The sequence below is a fragment of the Stegodyphus dumicola genome, chromosome 4 (genome assembly GCF_044657685.1).
Source record: "Stegodyphus dumicola isolate Sdum_Otavi_A_Nest chromosome 4, ASM4465768v1".
NCBI lineage: Eukaryota > Metazoa > Arthropoda > Arachnida > Araneae > Eresidae > Stegodyphus > Stegodyphus dumicola.
The window spans coordinates 3,531,644-3,558,037 of NC_140771.1; the positions used below are offsets into that span (position 1 = coordinate 3,531,644).

Below are 26,394 nucleotides of genomic sequence, written 5' to 3' on the forward strand. Positions count from 1 at the left end.
TACTTTTTCAGCAAAAATTTATTAGTTAATAAAAAAATGTGAAAGTAAAAATTATCTTTCTTTCCATCTCACGCTCACAAATCATTATGAGAATATCTATTTACAGTTATTAAAGCCTGAAAAAATCAGGTCTGCGATGTTATCGTCCTGCGATGATTTGTCGATACTTTATTTTTTACCGCGATATTTTGGACGACGATGTTTTTAAACTGCGAAGTTTTTGAACCGCTTTATTTTCGACGACGATATTTTGTATCACGATGTCTTAGAACTGCGATGTTTTTCTCTTTGCGATGTTTTCTCCCACGATGTATTGTAGCACGACGTTTTCACCTTGCGTTGTTTTCTGCGCGACGTTTTCGCCTGCGATGATTTTGCCGCGATGTTATCGGCAGACACCAGCTGAAGTACCCGATGCCAGTTACGTTAGATTGAGAGTATTGCAGAGAGAACGATACCGCTGTAATCCTTCTCTAATAACGATGCAAAAAATACGATTCATGGTCGTACATTTTTCAGTCTGATGCGATACGGAACCCACATCAAAAATTTCGATAGAAAAATAAGCTAATTCTCTCTCATTATATCAGCAACAGTAGCATGCAGTTTTTAATGATTTTCGTCTTTCTAAGCAAATGGTCGTAAAAGCTCAAGTTCCATCCAATATTTCACCTGTATTCAGTTTTAGTCAATTAAATGTGGCATAAAATTGATCATAATTGATCAGAAATCAATAACGCGAACAAACACACAAATAGATATTTTTCTTTTTATGTATAGATTTCGTAAAATTTACAAATTTTTGATTAACAAACTCTGTGATTTGAAAGCGAGCAGTGGCAACACGTTTCGAAATAAAGCATTTTTATCTTCAGCGCACGACACTGTTGCCACTCGGAAAAATTAGCGCGAAAATTAACGCTTTCAGAGTTTTTAATTAATGTTGCGGCTGATTAGAGTCGAACGAAGATGGGCATAGCCGAAATGGCTTCATGCGAGTTTTTGGAATCGTGAATAATTTACTTAATGTGTGGCAATGCTATTTTTATTTCATTGTAAAATTTAGAAATTTTTTATTAACAAACTCTAGGATTTGAAAGTGAGCAGTGGCAACAACTTTCGAAATAAAGCAGATTTTCATCTCCAGCCTGCGAGATTGGCCCCAGAAAAAAATTGTACAAAGTTTGGTGACGATAGCTATAGTAGTGATTGAGTTATTAGAGGACAAACACACAAATTTCTTCTATATATATATAGATAGTGTTTATTTTAAACGCACCAAAGCGCTATTTGATTACCAAAAATTTCTCCATATAGTTATATATACAGCTGTATCGGAAAAGCGCAATTTTCCTCGCCGTAGAAATAGCCATTTCTCTGTTAACCTTAGTTATTTCTCTGTTATCTTTGTATTTCCTATGCATTGGTCATCAACTTCAGTATCGGGATGTCGTATAACATTGTAACATATCGTATATTTGAATTTGAACCTAACCTGAGCTTTTAGGAGACCCTAAAAACACGGAAGTTTAAGAGTTCCCATATCATTAATTTTTTTAGTCCAAAGGGGCTTTGTCCCTGAGGGACTATTGTTTTCGTTTTGCGATTTTGCATCGAATCACTCTGAATGTCCGATTCACTTTTCAAACTGTTGCCACCCGATATTATCGCCCTGTATTATATTTGAAGAAATTTAATAATGGAGAATCTGCATAAATGTATGTATGTTTCTGCTATTGTGATAAAACAACGGTACCTAGAGCCATCCAGTTTTTGAATGACGTAATACTTATGCGAATAATGGGCATCTGGTAGCCCAAACTTGAAATTTGGAATTTGTTTTATGATCGATTTAATATTTTGTCAAACTTTAACGAATTTTTGATTTAAAAAAACTCAAGGATTCCAAAGCGAGCAATGGCAGCGCTGTACAGAAGAAACATTTTTATCTCCAGCGCGTGAGACTGTGTATAGGAAGTTTTGAAGATGTGCTCAATTCAAAATTATTTTGCGAAATTGCTAGTGAACTGAATTTTGTGATTTAAGTGCGAAGAACAAGATATTTAATAAATAAGATAACACACAAAATGAAAAAAAAAAAAAAAAAAAAAAAAAAAAAAAAAAAAAAAAAACGCCGCTATGGACGTAATTTAAAATCAGAAACCTTTCAGATTTTCTTTTTTAGTTCAAAGGGGCTTTGTCCCTGAAGGTCTATTGTTTTCGTTTTGCGATTTTGCATTGGTTCACTATAAATGTCCGTTTCACTTTACAAACTGTTGCCAACAAATGCATTATATTTGAAGAAATTAAGTAATGAAAAATCTGCATCAATGTATGTATATTTCTCGCATTGTGATAAAACAAAGGTACATACTTTCAATCGGCTAATGAATTTTGAATGGCGTAATATGGACATGTGGAAGCCCAAATTTGGAATTTGTTTTATGATCGATTTCATATTTTGTAAATCTTTAACGAATTTTTGATTTACAAACTCGAGGATTTCAAAGCGAGCCATGTCAACGTTGTACAGAAAAAAACATTTTTATCACCAGCGCGTGAGACTGCGTATCGGAAATGCTAAAGGGGTTATTCTCAATTTAAAACTATTTTGTGATATTGCTGTTGAACTGAATTTTTATGGTTTAAGTGCAAAGAACGTGATATTTAATAAATAAATGGAACAGACAAAATGTTAAAAAAACGCCCCTTAGGACGTAATTTAAAATCTGAAACCTTTCAGATTCCCCCCTTCTTTTTAATTTTAAAATTGAAGTAGCTAAATAATTAATTGATTTTTGCAATTTTTTTTAAAACTCAGTTAGGGCTCTTGAAAAGCAAAACCTTCGATACTGCGAATTGCGAGGTCATTGAAAGTCCACTTCTGACTGTGGACGCAGCAGCTGTCATCAAGATTTAACTTTTTTTAAGTTTGAAGTATTTTTTAAAAAATATATTCAATATTATTTACAACGAGTAAGGAAGAATAGATCTTTTCTTAATCTAGCTAACATTCTTGTATCAAGCTGAGTTTTCTCCGAGAGAATTGAAAGCTGGAATAAGATACAGATCGGCCGTGAATTTTTCAAAATGTGTATGACGCAATATAATCATTTAGCCTACGGATGTGAGACGTCATGCTCTTGAATGGCTAGTCGCAGTAGAGGAAGTTTTTTAATGTTACCTGTACCCGCGTGTGGGTGTATGCAGTTTGAGTGGCTCCTACTGGCTGATTTCCAAAACAGAAAGAAGAAAATAACAACAGTTTAGTATGTTAAGTTTAGAAGTGACTTCATCTCTTCGGGAAAGTGTGAACGTCGCATGGAATGTTTCAGTAGAGCCTGAGAATATCGCCTACATTTATACCGGTTTGCTTGATTAGCTTCGAATCTGTGCCAGACATTTGAAAAATGAGTACTTCTTCCCTCCCATCTGTAATGTTAATGAAACTAGAAACGCGTAACAGGTAGCAGTGCTTTTGCGGAAGCGTATGCTAAAATATAAACATGTCGTGATTCCAAAGTTGTTCCATATCGGACGTGTCTATTACATAACATAGCTTGTTTTTAGTTAAACGGAAATGAAGTCTGGTTTATTTTATTTCTTTTAAATATTTTAGAAGCTATTAATATAATTGCATTTGGTTTAAGAAATATTTTACTTGTGTAAGTTATCTAGTGGTTTTAGGTTTTTTTTTTTCCCCCACTCTGTGAGAGTTTTATTTTGCGCTATACCTACCTTTATGGTACTTTTCCGTTTTACCGGCGCAGACGATAAAGTCGCCAATAATGGTACAACCGATGCCAAACGGAGTATCCTCACCATGGGGGATGGAGTTGCCCTAAACAAGTTTCTCCCGTACTCTGCTCTGAAGCACCGCCGATCCCTACGTGGTGACCAAAAGGTTGGGTCATTTACCATTGAGTTCAATGGGATTTGACGCGTTCGGATGTAAATATTTTGTAATTACGTCGTAAATATACATATAAATGTATATATTTTCTTTTTCTACAACACTTCAGAGTCCTAAGTATATGAAAACAACATATTTTTAAACAACATTTCATTCTGAACGGAATTAAATGTTATACTTTTCACAGGACAGTTTTCTCAGAATGGTTTAATTTGAATGAAATATTTTCACAAGCTTTCGTTAATTACATTAGAAAAAAAAATTGAGGTAATTCGATTTTATTCGGTTAAGGCACAAAAATTAATATCAAAGTTTATTGTATTATTAATATTAATATTATGCATTATTTCTTTTCTATTTATAGAGCTTCTTCCTTAAAATACTTTCTTAAATATGACATGATTTTTTGGCTTCTGAGGCATCTTTTAAATCGAAAAATGTAAGTCAATTTATAATTAATGCTCTATTCGGTTCATTTTAAATTAGAGAATTATTAGGAATTAGCAAAATACTTTAAATAGTACTTGACTTTCTCTGAACATTTCTGAAAGGGAATAAAATAAGTTTTTTTTTTTTTTTTTTTTTTTTTTTTAAGTATTATTTAAAACTTGTAACTGAGTTATTATAAAATGCAAGGGGAATAATTCTTTTAATTATACTTATCAGATTTTTTTTACCCTTCATTTCAACAATAAATATTCCAAAACTCTTTATTACTTTCTTAAGTGCGCATCTCATAGCATTTGCTTTACAATACCTTTTAACAGATTGCTTTCCAATACGAACAATTCTTGCTTAAATAGTTTTATAACGTATTTGTCAACAGGATTTCAATTTATGTTTACAATTCAATATTAAGGTTGTTATATATTTAGATAACATTTATAATCATTATAAATTAGATACATTTAATAATTAGATTTCTTCACAGTACTTTTACAGTTGTTTATAAGTGAATAAATTCTTCATTTCAAATACATTTATAAATAATTTAATGAATATTTATGTATTTTGTCAAAGGCAGATACATGCTTTTTGCAATAATATGCAACAATAATATATGGATGTGAAAAAATTTGTTTTATTTAAAACATTTTGGCGTTTGGAAAATAAAATAAAAGTAGCGAATACTCTATCAAGGGTATCGAAAGACGTATACAATTTTAAATGTACCGTAAGGTATTTTTCATTCTTTAAGCATAACATTTTTCTTAAAATCTATATTTTTGTAGTTCAACAGCTTAGAATTTTATAAAACAAATTCATAATCAAAATCGCGCTGTTGTTAATTATCGAAAAATAACCAAGATGTGATTTTTGCGTAAATGTCACTAAACTATACAAATTGCTATTATCCATCACACTATGAATGTTTCTTTCATGCGAAAGTGTCCCTTTTTCGATTTCTATGGAAGTGTCGTGTGTCGAAATACTATCACAACCGTGTCAAGCGAGCTTCTGAATGTAAACAAAGAACACCCCATCTGGTGACCCAAGCTTCAAAGTAGTGCTTCACTTCTAGTGCCGACTGGCCCCTCCTTCCTTTCCTACCTCCATGATCCTCACTGGTAACCTTTTACGCCTCATTTTAAAAACAAGTCGCAGCCATTTCTTACCAGATTCATTGTTTCTTTCAATACTTGGCATACAATTTTGACCAGACAGGCCATTCGCGGTCGGTAATTAAGTGAATTAGGATGCAATCCCACCTCTTACCCGATGGTGAAAATATAGAAAAGACAAAGTCAAGGGTTAAATTCGTTAATTCTAATGAAAATGCACTAGCACTGCAGTTTTACATAATTTTTGAGTAAGCTATTCGTACGAATTGAAACAATTCTTGCATTTAAACTTGTATTTTAAACAAAGATTTAACTTGAAATTAATGTAGATAACTACTGAGAGAATTAGATTTTGTAGCCTAGTTTACGTGAGATAGGTCACTTGGGGTCACGTAACATAAACCGGCGAATTAGGATGTTGTATCATGAAAGCATAGTAAATTCTTAAATTGATGTCTTTTTACAAATTTATTGTCTTTTTACAAAATTATAAACGCTATTAAAATGTTTATGCCTGCAAAATAAAAAATTCTTAGAACTAACATTTGTTAGCATTTTTTATGTGTACACTGTATGTTGTCGCCAATAAAGTCTGCTTGGCGAGATTTGCGCTGGCGAAACGGAAAAGTACCCCAAAATTTATTTTTTAGTTAATAGTAAGAATTCATTGTGTATTCTTTTGTACAAAATAGTTTTCAAATTTAGAAATAGTAAAATTCGTATAATGTATGTACCTGAGAATAAAAATAATTAACCAAGTAAAAAAAAAAAATTAGTTAAAGTGATCTCAAGTTCAGCGTTTAGTGATGAAAAAGGGTTATTAAAAAATTTAATTAGCTAAAGTAATTCTATTGTACATCTGTTTAAAAATGTTCTTTTTGAGCTTAAAAATTCCTTTGAGTGCACCAGTTCCTGAGTAATTAGCCATACAATTTGAGTTGCAAGAGCGCGTGCCATAAATACCAACAAGGTCAGTCACACATCGAGCTATTTCATGGTTTCCCTGAGCGTTCGAAGTCGGCACAACTAAAGCGTCGGTTATCTCTAAATACTGCATACTTTTCTGAAAGATTTACGGTAACCGCCTATACGAGTACTACAGAACTTTTAAACGCTAAAGCTATATTACTTAACTGCCGGTTATGCAGTGTGTTTGTAAAGTCTCTATATATTTTTGCTTAAACAGGCTTTGTTCTGAAATACAAGTTATACATGAAAACGCAACATAATAGAATACTAAATTAATACAATTCGGTGTCACCCTGATGAGTTTCTAGGCACAACTGCCACCGTTTCACTACACTCCGGAACAACTTATGTAAAGCTGTTGGTAGAATTTCAGCTGCTACAGCCATAATTCGCTGTTTTTAATTGTTCAATGCTGCCAATCTTCACTCGGTACACTTTAGATCTGACAAATCCCCACACGAAAAAGTCCAGGGGAGTTAAGTTTGGTGATCGTGAAACCCAAAGCCGTTGAGAGCCACGACCAAACCGGTGTCTTCCTTTTTCCGGGATTCCTGTTTCCGCGGTTGTCAAAATCATTCCTGTTTCCGCGAAATCATCAATCTTCATTACCCCCTTCCGAAAGAGGTTACATTGTGTGTGGGAAGGGCGAGTGGAGCATTTTTATCTTCAGCGCACGACACTGTTGCCACTCGGAAAAATTAGCGCGAAAATTAACGCTTTCAGAGTTTTTAATTAATGTTGCGGCTGATTAGAGCCGAACGAAGATGGGCATAGCCGAAATGGCTTCATGCGAGTTTTTGGAATCGTGAATAATTTACTTAATGTGTGGCAATGCTATTTTTATTTCATTGTAAAATTTAGAAATTTTTTATTAACAAACTCTAGGATTTGAAAGTGAGCAGTGGCAACAACTTTCGAAATAAAGCAGATTTTCATCTCCAGCCTGCGAGATTGGCCCCAGAAAAAAATTGTACAAAGTTTGGTGACGATAAATATAGTAGTGATTGAGTTATTAGAGGACAAACACACAAATTTCTTCTATATATATATAGATAGTGTTTCTTTTAAACGCACCAAAGCGCTATTTGATTACCAAAAATTTCTCCATATAGTTATAAATACAGCTGTATCGGAAAAGCGCAATTTTCCTCGCCGTAGAAATAGCCATTTCTCTGTTAACCTTAGTTATTTCTCTGTTATCTTTGTATTTCCTATGCATTGGTCATCAACTTCAGTATCGGGATGTCGTATCGTATATTTGAATTTGAACCTAACCTGAGCTTTTAGGAGACCCTAAAAACACTATATATTTTTGCTTAACAGTTTAAGAGTTCCCATATCATTAATTTTTTTAGTCCAAAGGGGCCTTGTACCTGAGGGACTATTGTTTTCGTTTTGCGATTTTGCATCGAATCACTCTGAATGTCCGATTCACTTTCAAACTGTTGCCACCCGATATTATCGCCCTGTATTATATTTGAAGAAATTTAATAATGGAGAATCTGCATAAATGTATGTATGTTTCTGCTATTGTGATAAAACAACGGTACCTAGAGCCATCCAATTTTTGAATGACGTAATACTAATGCGAATAATGGGCATCTGGTAGCCCAAACTTGAAATTTGGAATTTGTTTTATGATCGATTTAATATTTTGTCAAACTTTAACGAATTTTTGATTTAAAAAAACTCAAGGATTCCAAAGCGAGCAATGGCAGCGTTGTACAGAAGAAACATTTTTATCTCCAGCGCGTGAGACTGTGTATAGGAAGTTTTGAAGATATGCTCAATTCAAAATTATTTTGCGAAATTGCTAGTGAACTGAATTTTGTGATTTAAGTGCGAAGAACAAGATATTTAATAAATAAGATAACACACAAAATGTAAAAAAAAAAAAAAAAAAAAAAAACCGCCGCTATGGACGTAATTTAAAATATCAGAAACCTTTCAGTTTACATAATAATTTCAGTTTACCTTCAGTTTTACATAATTTTTGAGTAAGCTATTCGTACGAATTGAAACAATTCTTGCATTTAAACTTGTATTTTAAACAAAGATTTAACTTGAAATTAATGTAGATAACTACTGAGAGAATTAGATTTTGTAGCCTAGTTTACGTGAGATAGGTCACTTGGGGTCACGTAACATAAACCGGCGAATTAGGATGTTGTATCATGAAAGCATAGTAAATTCTTAAATTGATGTCTTTTTACAAATTTATTGTCTTTTTACAAAATTATAAACGCTATTAAAATGTTTATGCCTGCAAAATAAAAAATTCTTAGAACTAACATTTGTTAGCATTTTTTATGTGTACACTGTATGTTGTCGCCAATAAAGTCTGCTTGGCGAGATTTGCGCTGGCGAAACGGAAAAGTACCCCAAAATTTATTTTTTAGTTAATAGTAAGAATTCATTGTGTATTCTTTTGTACAAAATAGTTTTCAAATTTAGAAATAGTAAAATTCGTATAATGTATGTACCTGAGAATAAAAATAATTAACCAAGTAAAAAAAAAAAATTAGTTAAAGTGATCTCAAGTTCAGCGTTTAGTGATGAAAAAGGGTTATTAAAAAATTTAATTAGCTAAAGTAATTCTATTGTACATCTGTTTAAAAATGTTCTTTTTGAGCTTAAAAATTCCTTTGAGTGCACCAGTTCCTGAGTAATTAGCCATACAATTTGAGTTGCAAGAGCGCGTGCCATAAATACCAACAAGGTCAGTCACACATCGAGCTATTTCATGGTTTCCCTGAGCGTTCGAAGTCGGCACAACTAAAGCGTCGGTTATCTCTAAATACTGCATACTTTTCTGAAAGATTTACGGTAACCGCCTATACGAGTACTACAGAACTTTTAAACGCTAAAGCTATATTACTTAACTGCCGGTTATGCAGTGTGTTTGTAAAGTCTCTATATATTTTTGCTTAAACAGGCTTTGTTCTGAAATACAAGTTATACATGAAAACGCAACATAATAGAATACTAAATTAATACAATTCGGTGTCACCCTGATGAGTTTCTAGGCACAACTGCCACCGTTTCACTACACTCCGGAACAACTTATGTAAAGCTGTTGGTAGAATTTCAGCTGCTACAGCCATAATTCGCTGTTTTTAATTGTTCAATGCTGCCAATCTTCACTCGGTACACTTTAGATCTGACAAATCCCCACACGAAAAAGTCCAGGGGAGTTAAGTTTGGTGATCGTGAAACCCAAAGCCGTTGAGAGCCACGACCAAACCGGTGTCTTCCTTTTTCCGGGATTCCTGTTTCCGCGGTTGTCAAAATCATTCCTGTTTCCGCGAAATCATCAATCTTCATTACCCCCTTCCGAAAGAGGTTACATTGTGTGTGGGAAGGGCGAGTGGAACTTAGCCTCTCCCGAAAGGTAGGAAAGCAAAACTTTTTTAAATTTAAAAAGAATTTTAAAAGAAATAATCGAAAAATATTTACGATCTCAGATCTTTGCATGAATGAAGATAATATTGTATTTAAAAGGAGAGAGATGTTCAAACTCTGCAGTTATTTTGGCAATGAACTATAAGATTGTTTCCTAAAGTAAAAAACAATATTCTTCCAAAATTCTGCATAAAGGTGAATTATAATAAAAATCTCTCAGAATAATTATTTGTTCTAAAACGACGTTCTTTCTTTTAAAACGACGACTTCTTTGGTCTTAATTACGCTTTTGCGCCTTTTAGTTCTTTCATTTATGCAAATCCAATAAACTACATTTTCCTTATTTTTATTCTGAATTCGATACTGATAACCTTTATAAAGGGATAAGGGTTTTTTCCTTTTAGTTCCAATAATGTCTAAAACATTCATATTGATTAATATAAGATGTGAAAATAAAAGCTAATATTGTAGCAGAATTGCAAATGGAATGAAACTGAAGATTTCAAGAGGAGCCTAAACAAGACACGGCTTCAGTCTAACGAAGACTAACTTATTCACAAAGGAACTGCCCAGCTCTTCTTAATGACTCATCATGACATCTCCTGAGGAGCTGTGGAAAGGGTACTGTACTCTCCGATTTCGCGGGAACAGGAAGAATTTTGAAAAATGCGGAAACAGAACTAATTCGACCAATCCACCTATCAGGAAAAGTTTCGTTAAGATAATTACACACAATAATGGCAAAGTGAGGAGGCGTTCCATCCTTGTTGGTAGGCAACAGTGTCAATAATGCCATCTGATACTAGCTGTGGCTTAAGATATTGTTGCAATATATCGAGATAAATTTCTCCATTGATGGTCCTTTCTGCAAAAATGAAAGGTCCATTGAGCTTAGTTATTCCAATCCACATATTAACTTTAGGTCTGTCTCGCTGAGATTCGTGTAGCACGTTTGGTTGTTTATTAGCCCAGAATCGCTAATTATGCCTATTAACGCGGTCGTTGAGATGAAATGTGGCTTCGTCGTTAAAGAGAACATTCTCCATTACGTTCTCATGTTCCACAGCTTCCAACAAATCATAACACATGGCTTGCCGGGCTGCACAGTCCTCGGCTTCAACCTTATGCATAGTTTAAAATGTGGTAGGCTCTCAACGGCTGTGGGCTCCACCAAACTTAACTCCCCTGTACTTTTTCGCGTAGAGTTTTCCAAACAGTAGTATGAGAAATACGGAGTTCCCGGCTGAGTTTTCGTGTAGATGCCTCGGGGCTACGCTAGCCCCGAGGCATCTACACGAAATCCGGGAAGAATCCGGGAGAGGAATAATCTCTTCATAATAATATAATAATAATCTTAATAATAATAATAAGTATCTTAATAACAATAAATAATAATAATAATCTTAATAATAATAATAAGTATTTTTTGAGCTGTAGGAGCAAGCACACTCTCTCTCGCAAATACTTGTACATTTTGTTCTACCGCAAGAAATCGTTTTTGCCAAAGAAGAATTTGGAAATAGAGTACTATACAATTTGTGCAATACTGGCTATTAAAAGTGTGATGTGCTTAACCCTATGATAGACTGAAGTAATTTCAATTGCTGATATATTGTTCTGTTCTTCTGAAGATTTCTTCACGAAAAAGTTCGAAACCGATTGCGATGAATCCCTATTCAATGTTAACAGCTGGTGTTTCTTGCTTTGGGAATGTACAGTTAAAGCTCTAACATTTTCGTACTATTAACCGTTTTCCGACGTACTTTACATTCTTTGTTAAAGTTGTCTTTCTTCATAAGCTAATCGAATTGAGTTAACCACTTGTCTTGAAACGACGTCAAATATTTTGTCTTTTTTTTTGTGGCACTTGCAGAATCAGAATCGTTTTTTTTTTTTTCACTATAGACATGATTATGAAAGCGTTTAAAAAATTTCAAAATACGCGCTTGTTTGTGGATAGCTAGCTAATTGCAGACTAATGAAAGAATGAATTGAAAATGAGAGGGTGACGGGAGATGAGGCGCGTACGCAGGCATAAAACCACTACTCATCCCATAAGACGCTCACTCACCACTCACTATAGATCGCTGCTGCAAAGAATATGTATTGACGTAGACGTTTTTTGGCTTCTGTGCGCGGTCGTGTGATTTTCGATGCTCTCAACCATTTCGTTCGTGCGCATTGTGTCGTTATTTTCGAGAAACTTGATATTCCGGGAGAGTAGTATTTATTTTAAATTCCTTCCGGGAGCCGGGAGATTTTAATTTCCACGACTCAATTTCGGGAGAGGTGGGAACCCTAGGATACGCGTAATCGCTTCTTGTACGCTTTGCTCAACTTGTGGCGTTATTGAAGGTCTCCCAGAAGGGTCTTCATCTTTAACACTATCATTTCGCTTGAATTTGTTTACCAAGGTTTTAATAACTGCTGTGGTAGGGGTTTGTTTTCTGAATTTGCGGACGAAGTTCTCCTGCACCTATTGATACGTTAATTTATGTGTACGGTCAAAAACAATGGCTATCCTTTCCTCTGCTGACAGCAATCTTTCAGATCGCCTCCAGAGAAATTTGAATTAGAACAGATTTCTCAAAAATGTATAGAGACTTTATAAAAACCCTGTATTACTGAATTGCCAAACTGAAAAAACTGATCACTAATTCACCTAACTTAATCAAACAGACAGTTGTGTTATTAATAAATACTTCATCTTTGTGTTCATATCTGAGCTACAACATGCTAGGAAATTTCTTTGATCAAGTAAGGGAACATTACAGTTGGTATTTTTAAACGGATTTTGACCATTTGAAAATTACCGGTCAAAGACAATGGACTAATAGCTCACTTGGCACTGTAAATGCATGTGTAAGGTAAAACTAATTTTATTTTGCAAGATGTCTGATAAATAATTACTATCAGTTGATCATTGAACAAAAAGTAATTATTATATTGAACTGAAATTTATCACAAGTGTTATTTTGCATAATTTATCTGTGTTATTAGCCGAATTGTTATTTGCAAAATAACTATTTAGCTATTTGCAAAAACATTTGAACGGCATAGTTTTTTTTTTTTTTTTTTTTTTTAAATATTAGAGTTCCTATAGCTGCCTTCTTAGACCAATTCAGTTGAATTGTTTTCTTAATTTCAGCCATTATTATACACTAGAGGGCTGCAGCCAAAGCAAAATTTTTAAGTTCCTTATACCCCTGAAAAGCAAATGTATAGTGGTTAGAGATTTTAAACATACGAGGGCCATCCAGGAAGTAGATTACGTTTCCGTCTGTGTCCGCTAGGGGCGGGGCTAGCGCGGCCATCTTGGGGTCAGAGCGTTGCGCAGCTCAGTCTGCATCTAGCCGTGCTAGTGAGAGGTTCGTGCTGTGCTCCGTTCAGATACTGTGACGGTTTGAAATGTCTGCGTTAATTGAAAATCCTGCGAGGTGCGCTCAGTAATAAGGTTTCTGACTGCAAAAAACTGTAAACCGATAGAAATCTATCGGCAGCTTCGTGAAGTGTATGGGGACAACATTATCACTGAAGGTGGAGTGCATCAGTGGGTCATAAGATTTCAAAATGGCCGAACCAATGTTCACGACGAAGATCGAAGTGGGAGACCCAGCATAGTGACCGCCGAACTTCTCGAAAAAGTCGATGCTAAAGTCCGTGAAAATCGAAATTTCACAATAACGGAACTTTCTTTGAGTTTTCTACAAATTTCGCGAAGTTTGTTGCACGAAATCATCAGCGAAAAGCTTGGTTACCACAAGTTTTGTGCAAGATGGATTCCAAAAATCTTGACAGAGGACCACAAAAATCAGCGAATGGCTGCAGCGTTGAACTTTTTGGACGCTTACCATAAGGATGGTGACTCTTTACTCGATCGCATCGTTACTGGTGACGAAACATGGGTGAAACATGTGAACTGTGAAACGAAATTGCAATCAATGCAGTGGGGGCACACAAGTTCTCCCCAAAAACCCAAGAAATGCATGCAAACAATGTCGGCAAGGAAGATGATGGCGACTGTTTTTTGGGACAGAAAAGGTGTAATTTTGGTGGACTTCCTGGAAAGAGGCACTACAATAAACTCTCAAAGGTATTGCCAAACTCTCCAAAAACTCAGAAGAGCAATTCAAAACAAGCGCAGAGGAATGTTGAGCTCTAAGATCTTGTTGATTCACGACAACGCCCGGCCCCACACGGCAAATGTCACTCGTAAAGTTCTTGAATCTTTTAAGTGGGAGTTGTTTCCTCATCCGCCGTACAGTCCCGACCTGGCACCGAGCGACTTCCACCTATTCCCAGCAATGAAGAAGTGGCTGGCTATGCAGCGTTTTGATGACGACGCACAGCTGCAAGAAGATGTAACGAAGTGGTTGAAGGCGCAGGCGGCCGAATTTTTCGACGAAGGAATTTCCAAGCTCGTACATCGCTACGATAAATGCCTTAATTTGTATGGTGACTATGTAGAAAAGTAGTATTTGAGTGTGGCTTTCATTTGTATATAATAAAATTTGTTTCCTATACTTTGTTTATTTTTTTATTCCAAAACGTAATCTACTTTCTGGATAGCCCTCGTATATAAACCATAAAAATCATACTTTTTATCACGAGATAAATATCCAAGAATATTGTAGCTCTTTTTTTGAAAATGACACATCACAAATTTGGCTTCATTCACAACCAAGCTATATTATTTCACAATACTGTGAAAATTATTGAAGGGGACAAATTTTCATTTACGGAAGTGTCAAATGAAATCAATAATTTAAAAACAAAATTGCGAGAAAGAATTGATAACGATTATGTTCCTTTAGTTATTCGAAAGGACATCACTAGGTTGGAAGAATAAGGTGCCATTAAACGGCCTGATTTTCTGAAAAGTCACACATTTTTATAATACTGCTTGGAACATCTTGAAGAACGGACAGTTCAGTTCGAGGATATTAAAAATTTTCATTGGGTGTCATTAAAAAAGGAGATTTTATGGGAATATGTGGAAAAATCATTTTAATATATTAGTAACCATTTTCTGAAAAATAATATTTGCGAAAATGATCTTTTTGATGAGGTGTCATTGGTAAAAAGATACGTTACTGAAGAAAAAGTTAAATGTTGGTTGTCTGCAAATGTGGTACGCACAAAAAATGGAGTTATTCCTTCATTTTAAACAGAATAATATCCTTATGAAAATATTTTGAAAATTGTAGAACACGCGCTCTCCCTTTCAAGAACAAATGTAGCAACAGGACGTGTTTTTTCTAGTATCAATAAAATATGGAAAAAACGCAGTTGAACATAAAAACTTTAAAATCTGTATCAAGCATAAAATATAATTTGACCAATTCATATGAGAAATTTCACGACATTTTAATAAATGATCCGAATCTATTGCAAAGTATTCCATGCGGATAAAAAATATGACCGTGAAAGAAAATAATAATTAAAAAAAATTTTAATTAAATAAAAAACGTAACATTGAAATTATAGTTTTTACAAATATTTTAATAGTTACCAATAGTTAATAATAAATATATTTTTGTATATTATAGACAAATAGATGAATGTATACAATAAAATATATTTTTTTGAATTATTGGTCTGCTTTCTTCTAAATTACAATTCTCATTTCATTCCATTTGTCTCGCTTTGTCTCAAAGAAAATGTGGTCACTTTATTCTAAGAACTATTTGATATGATTTGTTAGAGTTCTTTGAGGGTCGGGGAAGGCTTAAAGACTTTTTTTTTTTTTTTTTTTGTAAATTAATGGTAGTTGCCATTTCTCTTTACGTTATTTTAGTTTATGAAAGGTTTTACGAGAACGTTGTACTTTCGTTAAATACGAGGGAAAAAATAAAATTAAAAAATAAATAAATAAATAAAAGTGGGAATTAAAAAACAAGATGCATAGTTCTTAATAAAATTATCAGCATTACAGCATTAGTTCAACTGATAAAAAGTGTTTCAAATGCGGAATGTTTTGTAGAATTCTTATGTAACTTGTGTGTAATGTTCTTTATTTCCTAAACATGTTTTCAAATGGTCGGATATTTATTCGTTTAAACCTAATTCGAGAATGAACTCGTTGGTCATTTAGCCAACACTGAGAAAGTTCCCCAGGGTGCACTGCAGGGGTTGGCCGTTATTACACCTGCAAGAAGGGGGAAAGACGACTGCAAACATCCAAGCTTCTTCCAGAATTATCCGAAAAAGGCATGAATGTTCGTGGTTGTTTGTGCGGACCATCTTCTGTCCCAAGCCAGTTTCTGTGGCAGCCAGTTTTCCCTGTCACCCACGGCGACTGGAAACTTGAATATTTAATTTATATGTAATAAGAATTATTAAATAGCTTATGTTATTTTTATAAACAGTTGTTTGAAGCATTTAATGTTAAATTTTTCTTTAATAAGCAACGTATTTTTTCAGGTTATCGGATTATGTGGAATAATTTGCGAGACACAAGGTGCATACTGCGGTTATTGGAGTATGTACAGCTTCTATGATTTTGTAGTGGTAACTACGCTCATTTTGGCCGTCATCATCCTCATTATATATTTTCTGGGTGTGGATAAACTCTGCACTTTCATCAATTGTCCGTTGTCGGTAAGTAGAACTATATTCTTAAATCTCTTTAAAAAGTACATGATTGATTGGTAGATTTGAATCATTGTAAAATAAATTAATGTATTGCAGATTCGAACAAAGGTTAATTTGCAATGTAATGCGTGCACAATAATTTCATGGTGTATTGAAACGCCATCTAACGACGGCCATTGAAAGCAAAATGGTTTTAAAAAGGAAACGCGTATATGATGAAAGATGTGTGTCAACAAGTCGGATGTTTTCGCTTTTCTTGATAGACAGACAGAGTTGTCAGCACAGTATTAAATGAGACATAAGCTCTCGATAATTTCCATCTAACAAAAGACCTAATATTTTACTCTGGAAGTAATTTATAATTTATGTTTTAATATTAAAATCAAATTTTCGTAAATCTTGTAACTGTGGAGTGATCAGCTGAAATTTTAATTATAAATTAAGCGTAAAATTATTTTCGCTGGATAAATCAACCAATCGATTCATTGCTGAGTGTAATGTTTTAAAATCTGCTCCGACTACGCAAAAATATGTGCTATTTATTATTAATGATGTTCTTTTATTGACATTAGTGCAGTACATATATTACAAATTCGCTAATAATGACAGTTCGTTCTAGTTATCGTTCCAATAAAAGATCTGTTCAAAAAATCCAAATATTTTCCCCACACTAAGTGATCCAAAAAATTTGTTAAAAATACAAAGCAAGTAGAGAAGATTAAAATAAGTGGATTTTACAATAGAATGTGCATGTGGAAGTGTACAAGATACTTTTAAACGAAAAATAAAAGTGTTTTGCTCGTGTAAATCGTCATTCCCTGTACGAATCCTGAGCAGTATGTATCGCTACACTAACAGGGAACTCGCTGACATGAATATTATCTGCGGGGCTGCAACTAAAATAGAGCAGCTGCTCAAATGAGATACAGAGAAGGATCCCCGGGTAAGAATTGCTCCGTTTTTCTTTCGAAGCATCATCGATAAAATGCATATCAGCGAGCTCCGCTTTCGTGCAGGGATGCATACCGCTTGAAATTTGCACGGGAAATGATGATTTACGCTAGCTGAACTCTCTCTCATACACTGGTTATCATAAATTAAGGGAAAATTACAAAAATAGCGATAACTCCCCTCAAAAATAAGCCAAACCGTGTAAAATATGAATATGTTGCCAAGTAAGAGTAGCTGAGTAAAACTGCAATATGCAAATTAGTGGCGCTGCACTCGGAATACGTCATCTGCGAGGAGAATAATAGTCCATGTTTGAGAGCAAACCCACATATTTTACTGTGATAGTGACATCAGAAATGTGAGATAGCCAATTCGTAACAATGACCTCCAGGCATCATTTGCCTGCAAAACTACATTGAAAAGCCATTGGGAGACTAGAGGCAGGATAAAGTCAAACAGAAGATGGCTAAATGTGAGTCCTTCTGTGGTTCATAGACTTTGGAGACGATTTCAAACCACAGATTCGGCATCTAGGAGGTTAAGCCAAGCACGGCCAACTGCTACGACGAGCGCCGATGACCGATATTTGACATTATGTGCACGCAGGAATAGAACCGCTACTCTGACTTTCCTCCCTTGCTGCAGCCACCGGAAGGTTGGTGACAACGTCAACTGTGCGTAGAAGGCTTCACGAAGGTGGTCTGTATGCGAGACGACCAGCCATTTGCGTGCCGCTCACGTCACGCCATAGGAGGAACCGTTTGCAGTAGGCATGACAACATGTCCACTGGATGCCTGATCAGTGGAGGACTGTTCTCTTTACGGATGAGTCTGTGTTTAGTCTAGAAAGCGATAGTAGGCGTTATTTGATATGGAGAGAACCTGGAACCCGTTATCATCCGTCAAACATCCGTTAAAGAGATGCATACGGAAGAGTCAGTGTCTGTGTTTGGGGTGGCATCTCTTTGGGTGGACGCACAGACCTCCACGTCTTTCCAACGGAAACCGTGAATGCTCCGGTTTATAGAGATGACATCCTTGATGCTTATGTGCGCCCATGTGATGGGGCAATAGGTGATGCTTTCCTGTTACAGGACGATAACGCGAGATCACTCAGGGCTCGCATCGTAGATGATTATCTTCAACAGGAAACAATTATGCGCATGGAGTGGCCAGCTCGATCCCCGGACTTGAATCCTATCGAGCACGTTTCGAATGCTTTGGAGAGACATCTAGCTGCTCTCAATTCGCTCCCTCAGAGCCTTGCCGCGCTTGCAACTGCTTTGCAAGAGCAATGGCTCTCGCTTCCTATGGAACGGAATGACCGCATAATTGAAAGCATCACGCATCGCTGTATGTGCTGTATTGCTTCTAGAGGCGACTATATTCCATATTGAAGGTACTTTTTACTTTTCCTATAGAAAACTGACACCTTCAATTTTTTCATTTTATACATGTTCATTCTATACTACCATAATTGTCTGGTAATTTATTTTTGTTATTTGGTACCTTACTATATGTTGTATATTGTGGGTAAGTTTCATAAAATTCTACATGTAATTTTTTCAGTAATCGTGATTTTTGTGATTTTTCCTTAATTTATGATAACCAGTGTAGCTATCGTTTTCGTCCTCTTAAGTAACCCAACGTCTAACGCTTGTATGAGGGTATTGAAACAATGGAGTTTCTTCTGTGTGTAAAAGGGGAGATTTCAGAATCTAGTGCACGAAATGTTCAACATTATCTTGTACATCCTAAAAAGGTCAGATCCATTAAAGTTGTGATTAGGGGTATTCCAACTGATTGTATTTCGCACGAAATAAAACATGAATTAATTAGTGATGTATATAACGTGCTCAAAGTATCCAGGTAATGAAATTCAAAACATATGTTCCCATGCCTGTCTTTGAGGACCAGCATGTAAATGAATGGAAAAGATCTACAATATGGAAAGCCTGTTTTCTTCAAAGTCTCTGTTGAGCCATACAAATTTAAGTCGGGGTGGCCCAGTGCTATAACTGCCAGTATTTCTGTTATTCTTCGGACGGATGTAAACGCGCTCCGAGGTGTGTAAAATGTTCCGTCCCACACAAAAGTTCGGATTGTCCCACAAAATGGATCGAAAAACTGACCTGCGGCAATTGTGATAGCGAACATGCTGCCAGTTTTTCCAAAAAAAAATCCAAGGAACATACGTAAGAAACATACATAAATTATTATCTGCTAAAACTACATAAATTATTCTCTGCTAAAACTTTAGTCTCAGTGAAGAAAAATGCCTGAAAGTTCAAATAGTTTGCCCGCTACTTTCGCAGATATATGCTTAAAGTTTACAATGAAATTAAAACCATCGTTTACGAATTTTCGATTCTTGATGTAATCACATTATCACTAGAACACTTGATGAAATCATGGAAGCCCCTACTTCCATTGACAAGATGGTTCACCTACGGATTTGTATTATTTAGTATACTTGAAGAAATCTTCAAATGAGGGAACTTCGGAAAATTTCATTTAAACTATTTCTTCCCTTATTATGGTTACTTCACGTGTGCTAAAGTTGTCAATAGTTTTTTTTTAATCCGTTTAAGATTTTTTATTATTTTAAAATTTGTTATGCCCTTAACACTCTTACTACCTTTAAAGGTTTACTTTTGATTACATGCTCACCAGTTCGCCGGCTGTCCTTCCATGTTTCGTTTATAAGAAAAGTGCTATGTAACCGCCGTATTTTTATGCTCAAAATTTTTGCCATTTTAGTGACTATTCCTCAGCATTTAGAAGCACCTGTGTTACTTCGCAGTAAATTCGAAAGTAACTATTTACTCGATGGAGGTAGATCGCTGCAGTCCAGGTACTCCGGTATTTGCACCACTCGAAAAAGCTACACGAAAAGACAGCTTACGCAAGACTGATACTAATGTACAATGGCAAGATATTGAACACCGTATATAGGGAGATGCTTTGGGACAAAGAATATGAGCATTTCCTTTCACTCTCGGGCCCACCAGCGGCCGAGCGGTAACGTCGCTGAACACTGGTAGTTCGGTCCGAGGTTCGAATCCCGCGAACGGGCTGGCTGCATGGGTGTTTTCGTGGTTTTCCCCCATGTGTAACGTGTATACTAGCCAGTTTTCCTTAAAACGTCCGCCACGAAGTCATCCCTCCCTTAAGGCAGATAGCCCTCGAGTGCTTTGCCGTAATCTAATAAACCAAACCAAATTCTTTCACTCTCTTTGTTTGCATTTCGGGCCTCATCTAACTCAGTCTGCAAGAGTTGCATTTTTGCCTTTGCCGAGATGGCTGTCTCAAATAAATATATAACGTAAACTTTTTGTTTTGATGAAATTTTTTGCAAAAATTTTAAAAAAATTTGACCCGGATTGACCAAAAAATGTCCAAAATCCACGTTGCTGTTTATTTAACATCTCTAATAGGTACATTATTTAGCATTACAAAATCATATAACACGTTTTTAGAACGGTTTTCAAGCCATTTAATTAATATTTAAAATGCAAAGAATATTTTTTTTTTAAACGTTCGATCTGATAGATTTTTTCCGGACTGTAAGTCTTCTAAAGGACTGTAAGTGATTTCCGTAGCAGAAGGGCTTTTCGTACATTGTCCAGAGGTATTAATTTCCACTAATTTACAAAATCCATCAGTTGGGAGAGGTTTGCTTTTTGAAAGAGCTCTTTTCGAAAGAAAAAGGAACAGTAGTCCATAGGACAAACGTCAGGAGACTTGGTAGGACTACGTTGAAACGGTGTCCGTAGGTGAAACGTCAGGAGACTTCGCAGGACTACGTTGAAAAGGTAGTGTGCAATACTTATATCAAGCATCATTTCAGGAATATTTTTCTTCTCAAAGTGCAAAAACATATGCTTCAATCCACAGCGTGTTTATGTGTTACATTTTATACCAGGGTTTCTTAAACTGTGGGTCGCAACCTCCAAGGAGGTCGCAGGACCTGCAGCAGGGGGGGGGGGTCACCAAAAATTTTAGCAGTTTTGATATTTCTTTAATTTTTTATAACAAAGTTGACAAATATGTCCCAGAAAAATATTTAATGCAGAGGATTTGGAACTATCTTTAAAATAATACTTGGCAAATATTTAGTTTCTAAAAATGAAACGAAAAGGGGAGATAAAAAAAAAAAGCGAGCAATAAGTAACTTTTTCCTTATGTGCCAATACGCTGGATACTGAAAATCTGCCACTTTTAGAAATGATTACTTCAGAAATCTTAAGCGTTTAAAAGGTGTTAAAACCTTATCATTACCAGTAAATAATGCAGTTTGTATTCACGAAAAACATTTTTAAAACAGAGTTGCGTTATTTGGATAGAGAAATAACAAATGGGCTCTGGAAAAGCAGTTATCATAACTGCCTATTCTGAACTCCTACCTTTAGTTCCGGTTGAAGTTTCGGATTCTTCAAGAAATGGGCAGTTCCAAGATCTAATAAATATTGTTGCTTCTATTTTCACCACAACTGTTTGAACAGCAATTCTTGATAACACTTTCTTTTTAACAGCGTTTCTCTTGTCGTTTCGCTACTGATGATTCTAGCAAAAGTCAAAGGATCAGTTTGTCCAATGTTTAGGACGTGCATTGGAGTCAAGGGTTGTTGTGGCTCGTCATTGTCGTTCCTAACCTAAAAATTCCCTACTGACGGTACTGATTGCGCGCAAAGAACATGAGAAGATAATGCATGGAGGAATTGCTGCAACTTTAGCCAAAGTCAGATCATGTTTCTGGATTCCTAAAGGACGCCAGTTAGTTAAAAATGCATTAAAAGGTTGTATGCAGGGACGTAGCTAGAGGGAAGCAATGGGGGGCATCTGTCCCCGGGCGCAGAATCCAAGGGGCGCCAAACTGATGTTACGACATTTTAGAATTAAATGTTTTCCATCCTTGGCAAGCAGTAGGGGGCGCGAAATCTTCAGTTGTCCCTGGGCGCTGAAAACCTACGACTCTGGTTGTGTGATTTGCCAAAAATATTTAGCTAAACCAGCAAATGACAGCACCCTTACCAAAGGATAGAAATGAACTGTTTTTGAAATCAATAGGAGTGGAATACTTGAAACCAAACCGCAGCTTGTCAAGGAATCATCTGAAGCGTGAAACTCACTTATGAGAAATTCTTTTAAGAGAATCATTTCTGCATTCAACGAAAATATTCCTTAGAAAATGAATATTTTTACAGGATTACGCTTCTTCTGTAGCTCGATGAAATGTAGTTACAGAAAAATATTAAAAAATTGCATGCTGGTAGGAAGTGCAGACGGAACTGTAGAAGTATCAGATGAATTTCGAGAAATGAAATTTGCTGGAAAATGGAAAATTTACTGCTACATTCTGATCTTTCTGACTCAGTATATTAAAAGTTTGACCTAAATGATGTCATGTCATACTGTTGCAATAATTGTGTGAAGTCACTCGATGAGGAAGACGCTGAGTTAGCGTCGATGCATAAGTGCAAATATGTTAGTGTCTTCCCCTTTGGAGGACGGGGATAAAAGTTTATTAGTATTATTAACTGATATGAAAATTCATATCTTAAAAATGTATAAAATATGCAGAAAACAATCAATTTCACAAGAAATAAACGTTTTTATCATACTTGATAAATATCACCGATTTTTTTAAAAAAATTTCATTCTTTTTATGCGTTAAATTTTGTTTTAAATACACTCAAGAGCCAAAACATTATGACCACCTGTCAATAACGAGTTTGACCACCTTTGGCGCACTACACAGCTTCAAGCCGCCTTGACATGAATGCCACAAGCCTTGATAGATGGCCGGAGACAGATTGTACCAGATGTTGTAGCTCACGCAAATCCGAGATATTGCGAATTGGTGGTCTTTGACCTCTGACCTGCCGTCCCATGACATCCCAAATGTGTTCTATCGGATTGAGATCCGGTGAATTAGGCGGCCAGGACATTAACTGGAAATCAGCGTCATGTTCCTGGAACCACTCCAACACAATTGTAGCCTTGTGACACGGGGCGTTGTCCTGTTGGAACATTCCATTTCCATCTGGAAAAACAGAGGCCATGTAAGGGTGCAGCTGGTCCGCAATGATGTTCAGATACCCTGTAGCATTCATGGTCTGCTCTACCACAACCACGGGTCGCAGAGACGCCCAAGAGAACATCCCCCAGAGCATAATACCGCCACCACCGGCCTGTGTATGACCTACTGTGCATTGCAGGAGCAACTGTTAGCCTGGAAGACGGCGTATCCTGACACGGGCATCGGCGTGATGAATGACAAACAGTGATTCATCTGACCAGGCAACTCTCTCCCACTGATCTATGGACCACTCGCGATGTTCCTGGACCCAGCGCAGGCGGAGTTGGCGATGACGCTTGGTCAGCAAAGGCACACGAGTGGGATGTTTGCTGCGTAGCCTCATATCCAACAGTGTCCGCTGAACAGTGTGCTCCGATACTTTTCTACTTGGTCCTGCATTGTATTCGGCTGTCAGCTGAGCCACTGTCTGGCTCCGGTTTTGCTTCGCCATGCGAGACAGTCTCCGACGATCTTTTTCTTTGATAGCGTGTGGACGTCCAACACCATGTCGTCTGCTGCTGGTTTCACTGTCATTCATCCACTTTTCATACGTACTAACAACTGTAGATCGCGAACAACCCACAAGTCGTGCAGTTTCGGAAATACGTGTTCCGAGCCTTCGAGCCATTACAATCTGCCCTCTATCAAAGTCGCTTAGATCCGCAGCCTTTTCCATCACACACACAGAAGTAAGTGAAAGAATCTCCAGCAGCAGTTAAATACCACTTCCACCTGATCACGTGCCTTCTACGTCATCCAGGCGCGTTCATCGCAAAATGTAGGGCTGGTCATAATATTTTGGCTCTTGAGTGTATATGTATTGCTCTATGAAGCTTTACATATTTTCTGTATTGAAAGAAAAAGGACTACCTTAGAAATATTGGCCGATCATGGCTTGTAATTGTCCTATACTTCTTATAAATTTTTAAATTGAGAAAAACGCTCTTATCATCTTGTATTTTGTATATCCCATATTTTGTGGAATTTTGTCTACACTTTTTGTCCATATTCAAAATTCTTATGAGTTTTTTAGTTTTATTTGTCTTGCCTACAAAAGCTAAATCGGCTCAATATCGGCATATACACGAGTGGCGGTTTTCCTTTTCTTTTGCTCGTGCCTGAAGATAGTGAACATGGTGTTCATAATCCATGCCTTATCAAGTCATTAGGAAATTTCACATCTTGTTTTCTGTAATAAGGAATGTAACTGACTCCAAATAAGAGTACCGCTCATTTATCTATTTTAACTATCTAAAAAACATTTGATATACAATACCAAGACTATATTTAGAGAATAATCTCGAAAGTCTACCGCTGCGTATGATAGTTCCAGCAAGGAAGGTTTTCCTCATTAGGGGGCAGTAGCCGACTTAAGCTTGGCCACTACTAATGCCGGTAAAAAGTGCAATAGTTTCGCAATAAAGTGGCTAACACTTTATTGTCAGAAGCACCCGACAGGTGGACCACCGTTACCTCCTATGAAGGGACGAACAGTTACAGCCATGCCTTCTCCAGGATTCGAACCCGAGCTCTTCGGCATTGCAATAGGCTCCCCTATCCACTATGCGATTTTATTGCGGAAGCACCCGACAGGTGGACCACTGTTTACTCCTATGAAGGGACGGACAGTTACTGCCATGCCTTCTCCATGATTCGAACTCGAGCTCTTCGGCATTGCAATGGGCTCCCCTATCCACCGTCTAGGCGGCATAGCAAGGAAGTTGGAAGTCAAAAAATTAAACGCTTTGAAAGATTAAAAGAAACTTGTTAAGGCGAGAAATGCTGCTAGTAGGCAGTATCAACGTACTAGGTATCCAGATGACAAACATTGTCAAAATCTGCTACACAGTTCCGCCAGGTTTCTTACATATGCTGAGGTACAAAACGCCTGGCGTAATTACATCCGTTCACTTTCCTTAGTTGATTCTTCCATTTGTAAGGCAACTGCTAGATTCAAGAAATGCTATAATAATACTCTGCTTCTTAAAGCCCGCAAAGGTTCTATGACACTGAAATTGAAAAAGCAGAATTTTCAACTCAGCATCTGGAATCTCAATTTTGCATAAAAACATTCAGGATAATGCAAAAGAACTCATCATTTTGAATTCCATATCTCAATACCCTACAGTTCCACATACAAAAAACAGTAGTTCAGTCTTTCCATCAGATGTCTTTGGCTACACAAACAATCTACGAGTTAAAAAGAGCCTAGGAATCAGTTGCATAAATAAAAATGATGAAGATATTCCCAACAGAAATGATATTTAGACTGATGAAAATATTCAACATCATTCTACACCACCAGTATTTCCCTGAGGGGTAAAGGATTGCAATGAAAACACTAGCCCTAAAGCCGAATAAGTTACCTAGAGTGCCTGAATTATATAGATCGACCAACCAACATCTTCCCTTCGTTAAGCAAAGTCATAGAAGTGATTATCCTTAAGAGAATGAAAGACCACTTGGATAAAATAATGTACTAATCCCCCATCATTTTGGCTTCAGACAGTAATTATCAATTGCCAACCAGATCTACTTTGTTACTGAAATACTTTATGAAGAAGGGGGGGGAAACCCCACTGCAGGTTTTTTTCTGGCTATTGCCAAAGCTTTCATGTCTAGCTGAACGCGCACTCATACACAAAATACACGGCCTGGGTGTACCAATGCACATAACAAACATAATTAAATCCTGCCAACAAGTAGACTTTCTTTCTCGTATTCGGCACAGATTTCTACACCTCGAGCTGTCTTTAGCCAGCATTTTAAAAGCGTCCCTTCTCGGCTCAGGCAAACTCGAAACGTTCGCAATAGGGTTCCCGCATGTGATCGCTAGCTCGGTGTAGTAATTTACCGATTTTCAAACACATGAGAAGTCCTAATAGTGTCAAAAGATTTAGCAGTAACAGTTCACAGGTTAG

General features: G+C 36.3%; 1 protein-coding gene across 1 annotated transcript in view; it reads left to right on the forward strand.

Annotated features, from left to right (window-relative positions):
- Positions 1–26,394, forward strand: part of LOC118185511 (proteolipid protein 2-like) — a 140,706-nt gene that overhangs the window by 69,522 nt on the left and 44,790 nt on the right. The window contains exon 2 of the mRNA XM_035355381.2: positions 16,270–16,446. Within this exon, the coding sequence (XP_035211272.2) occupies positions 16,270–16,446 (177 nt within the window). The remainder of the gene's footprint in view (positions 1–16,269; positions 16,447–26,394) is intronic.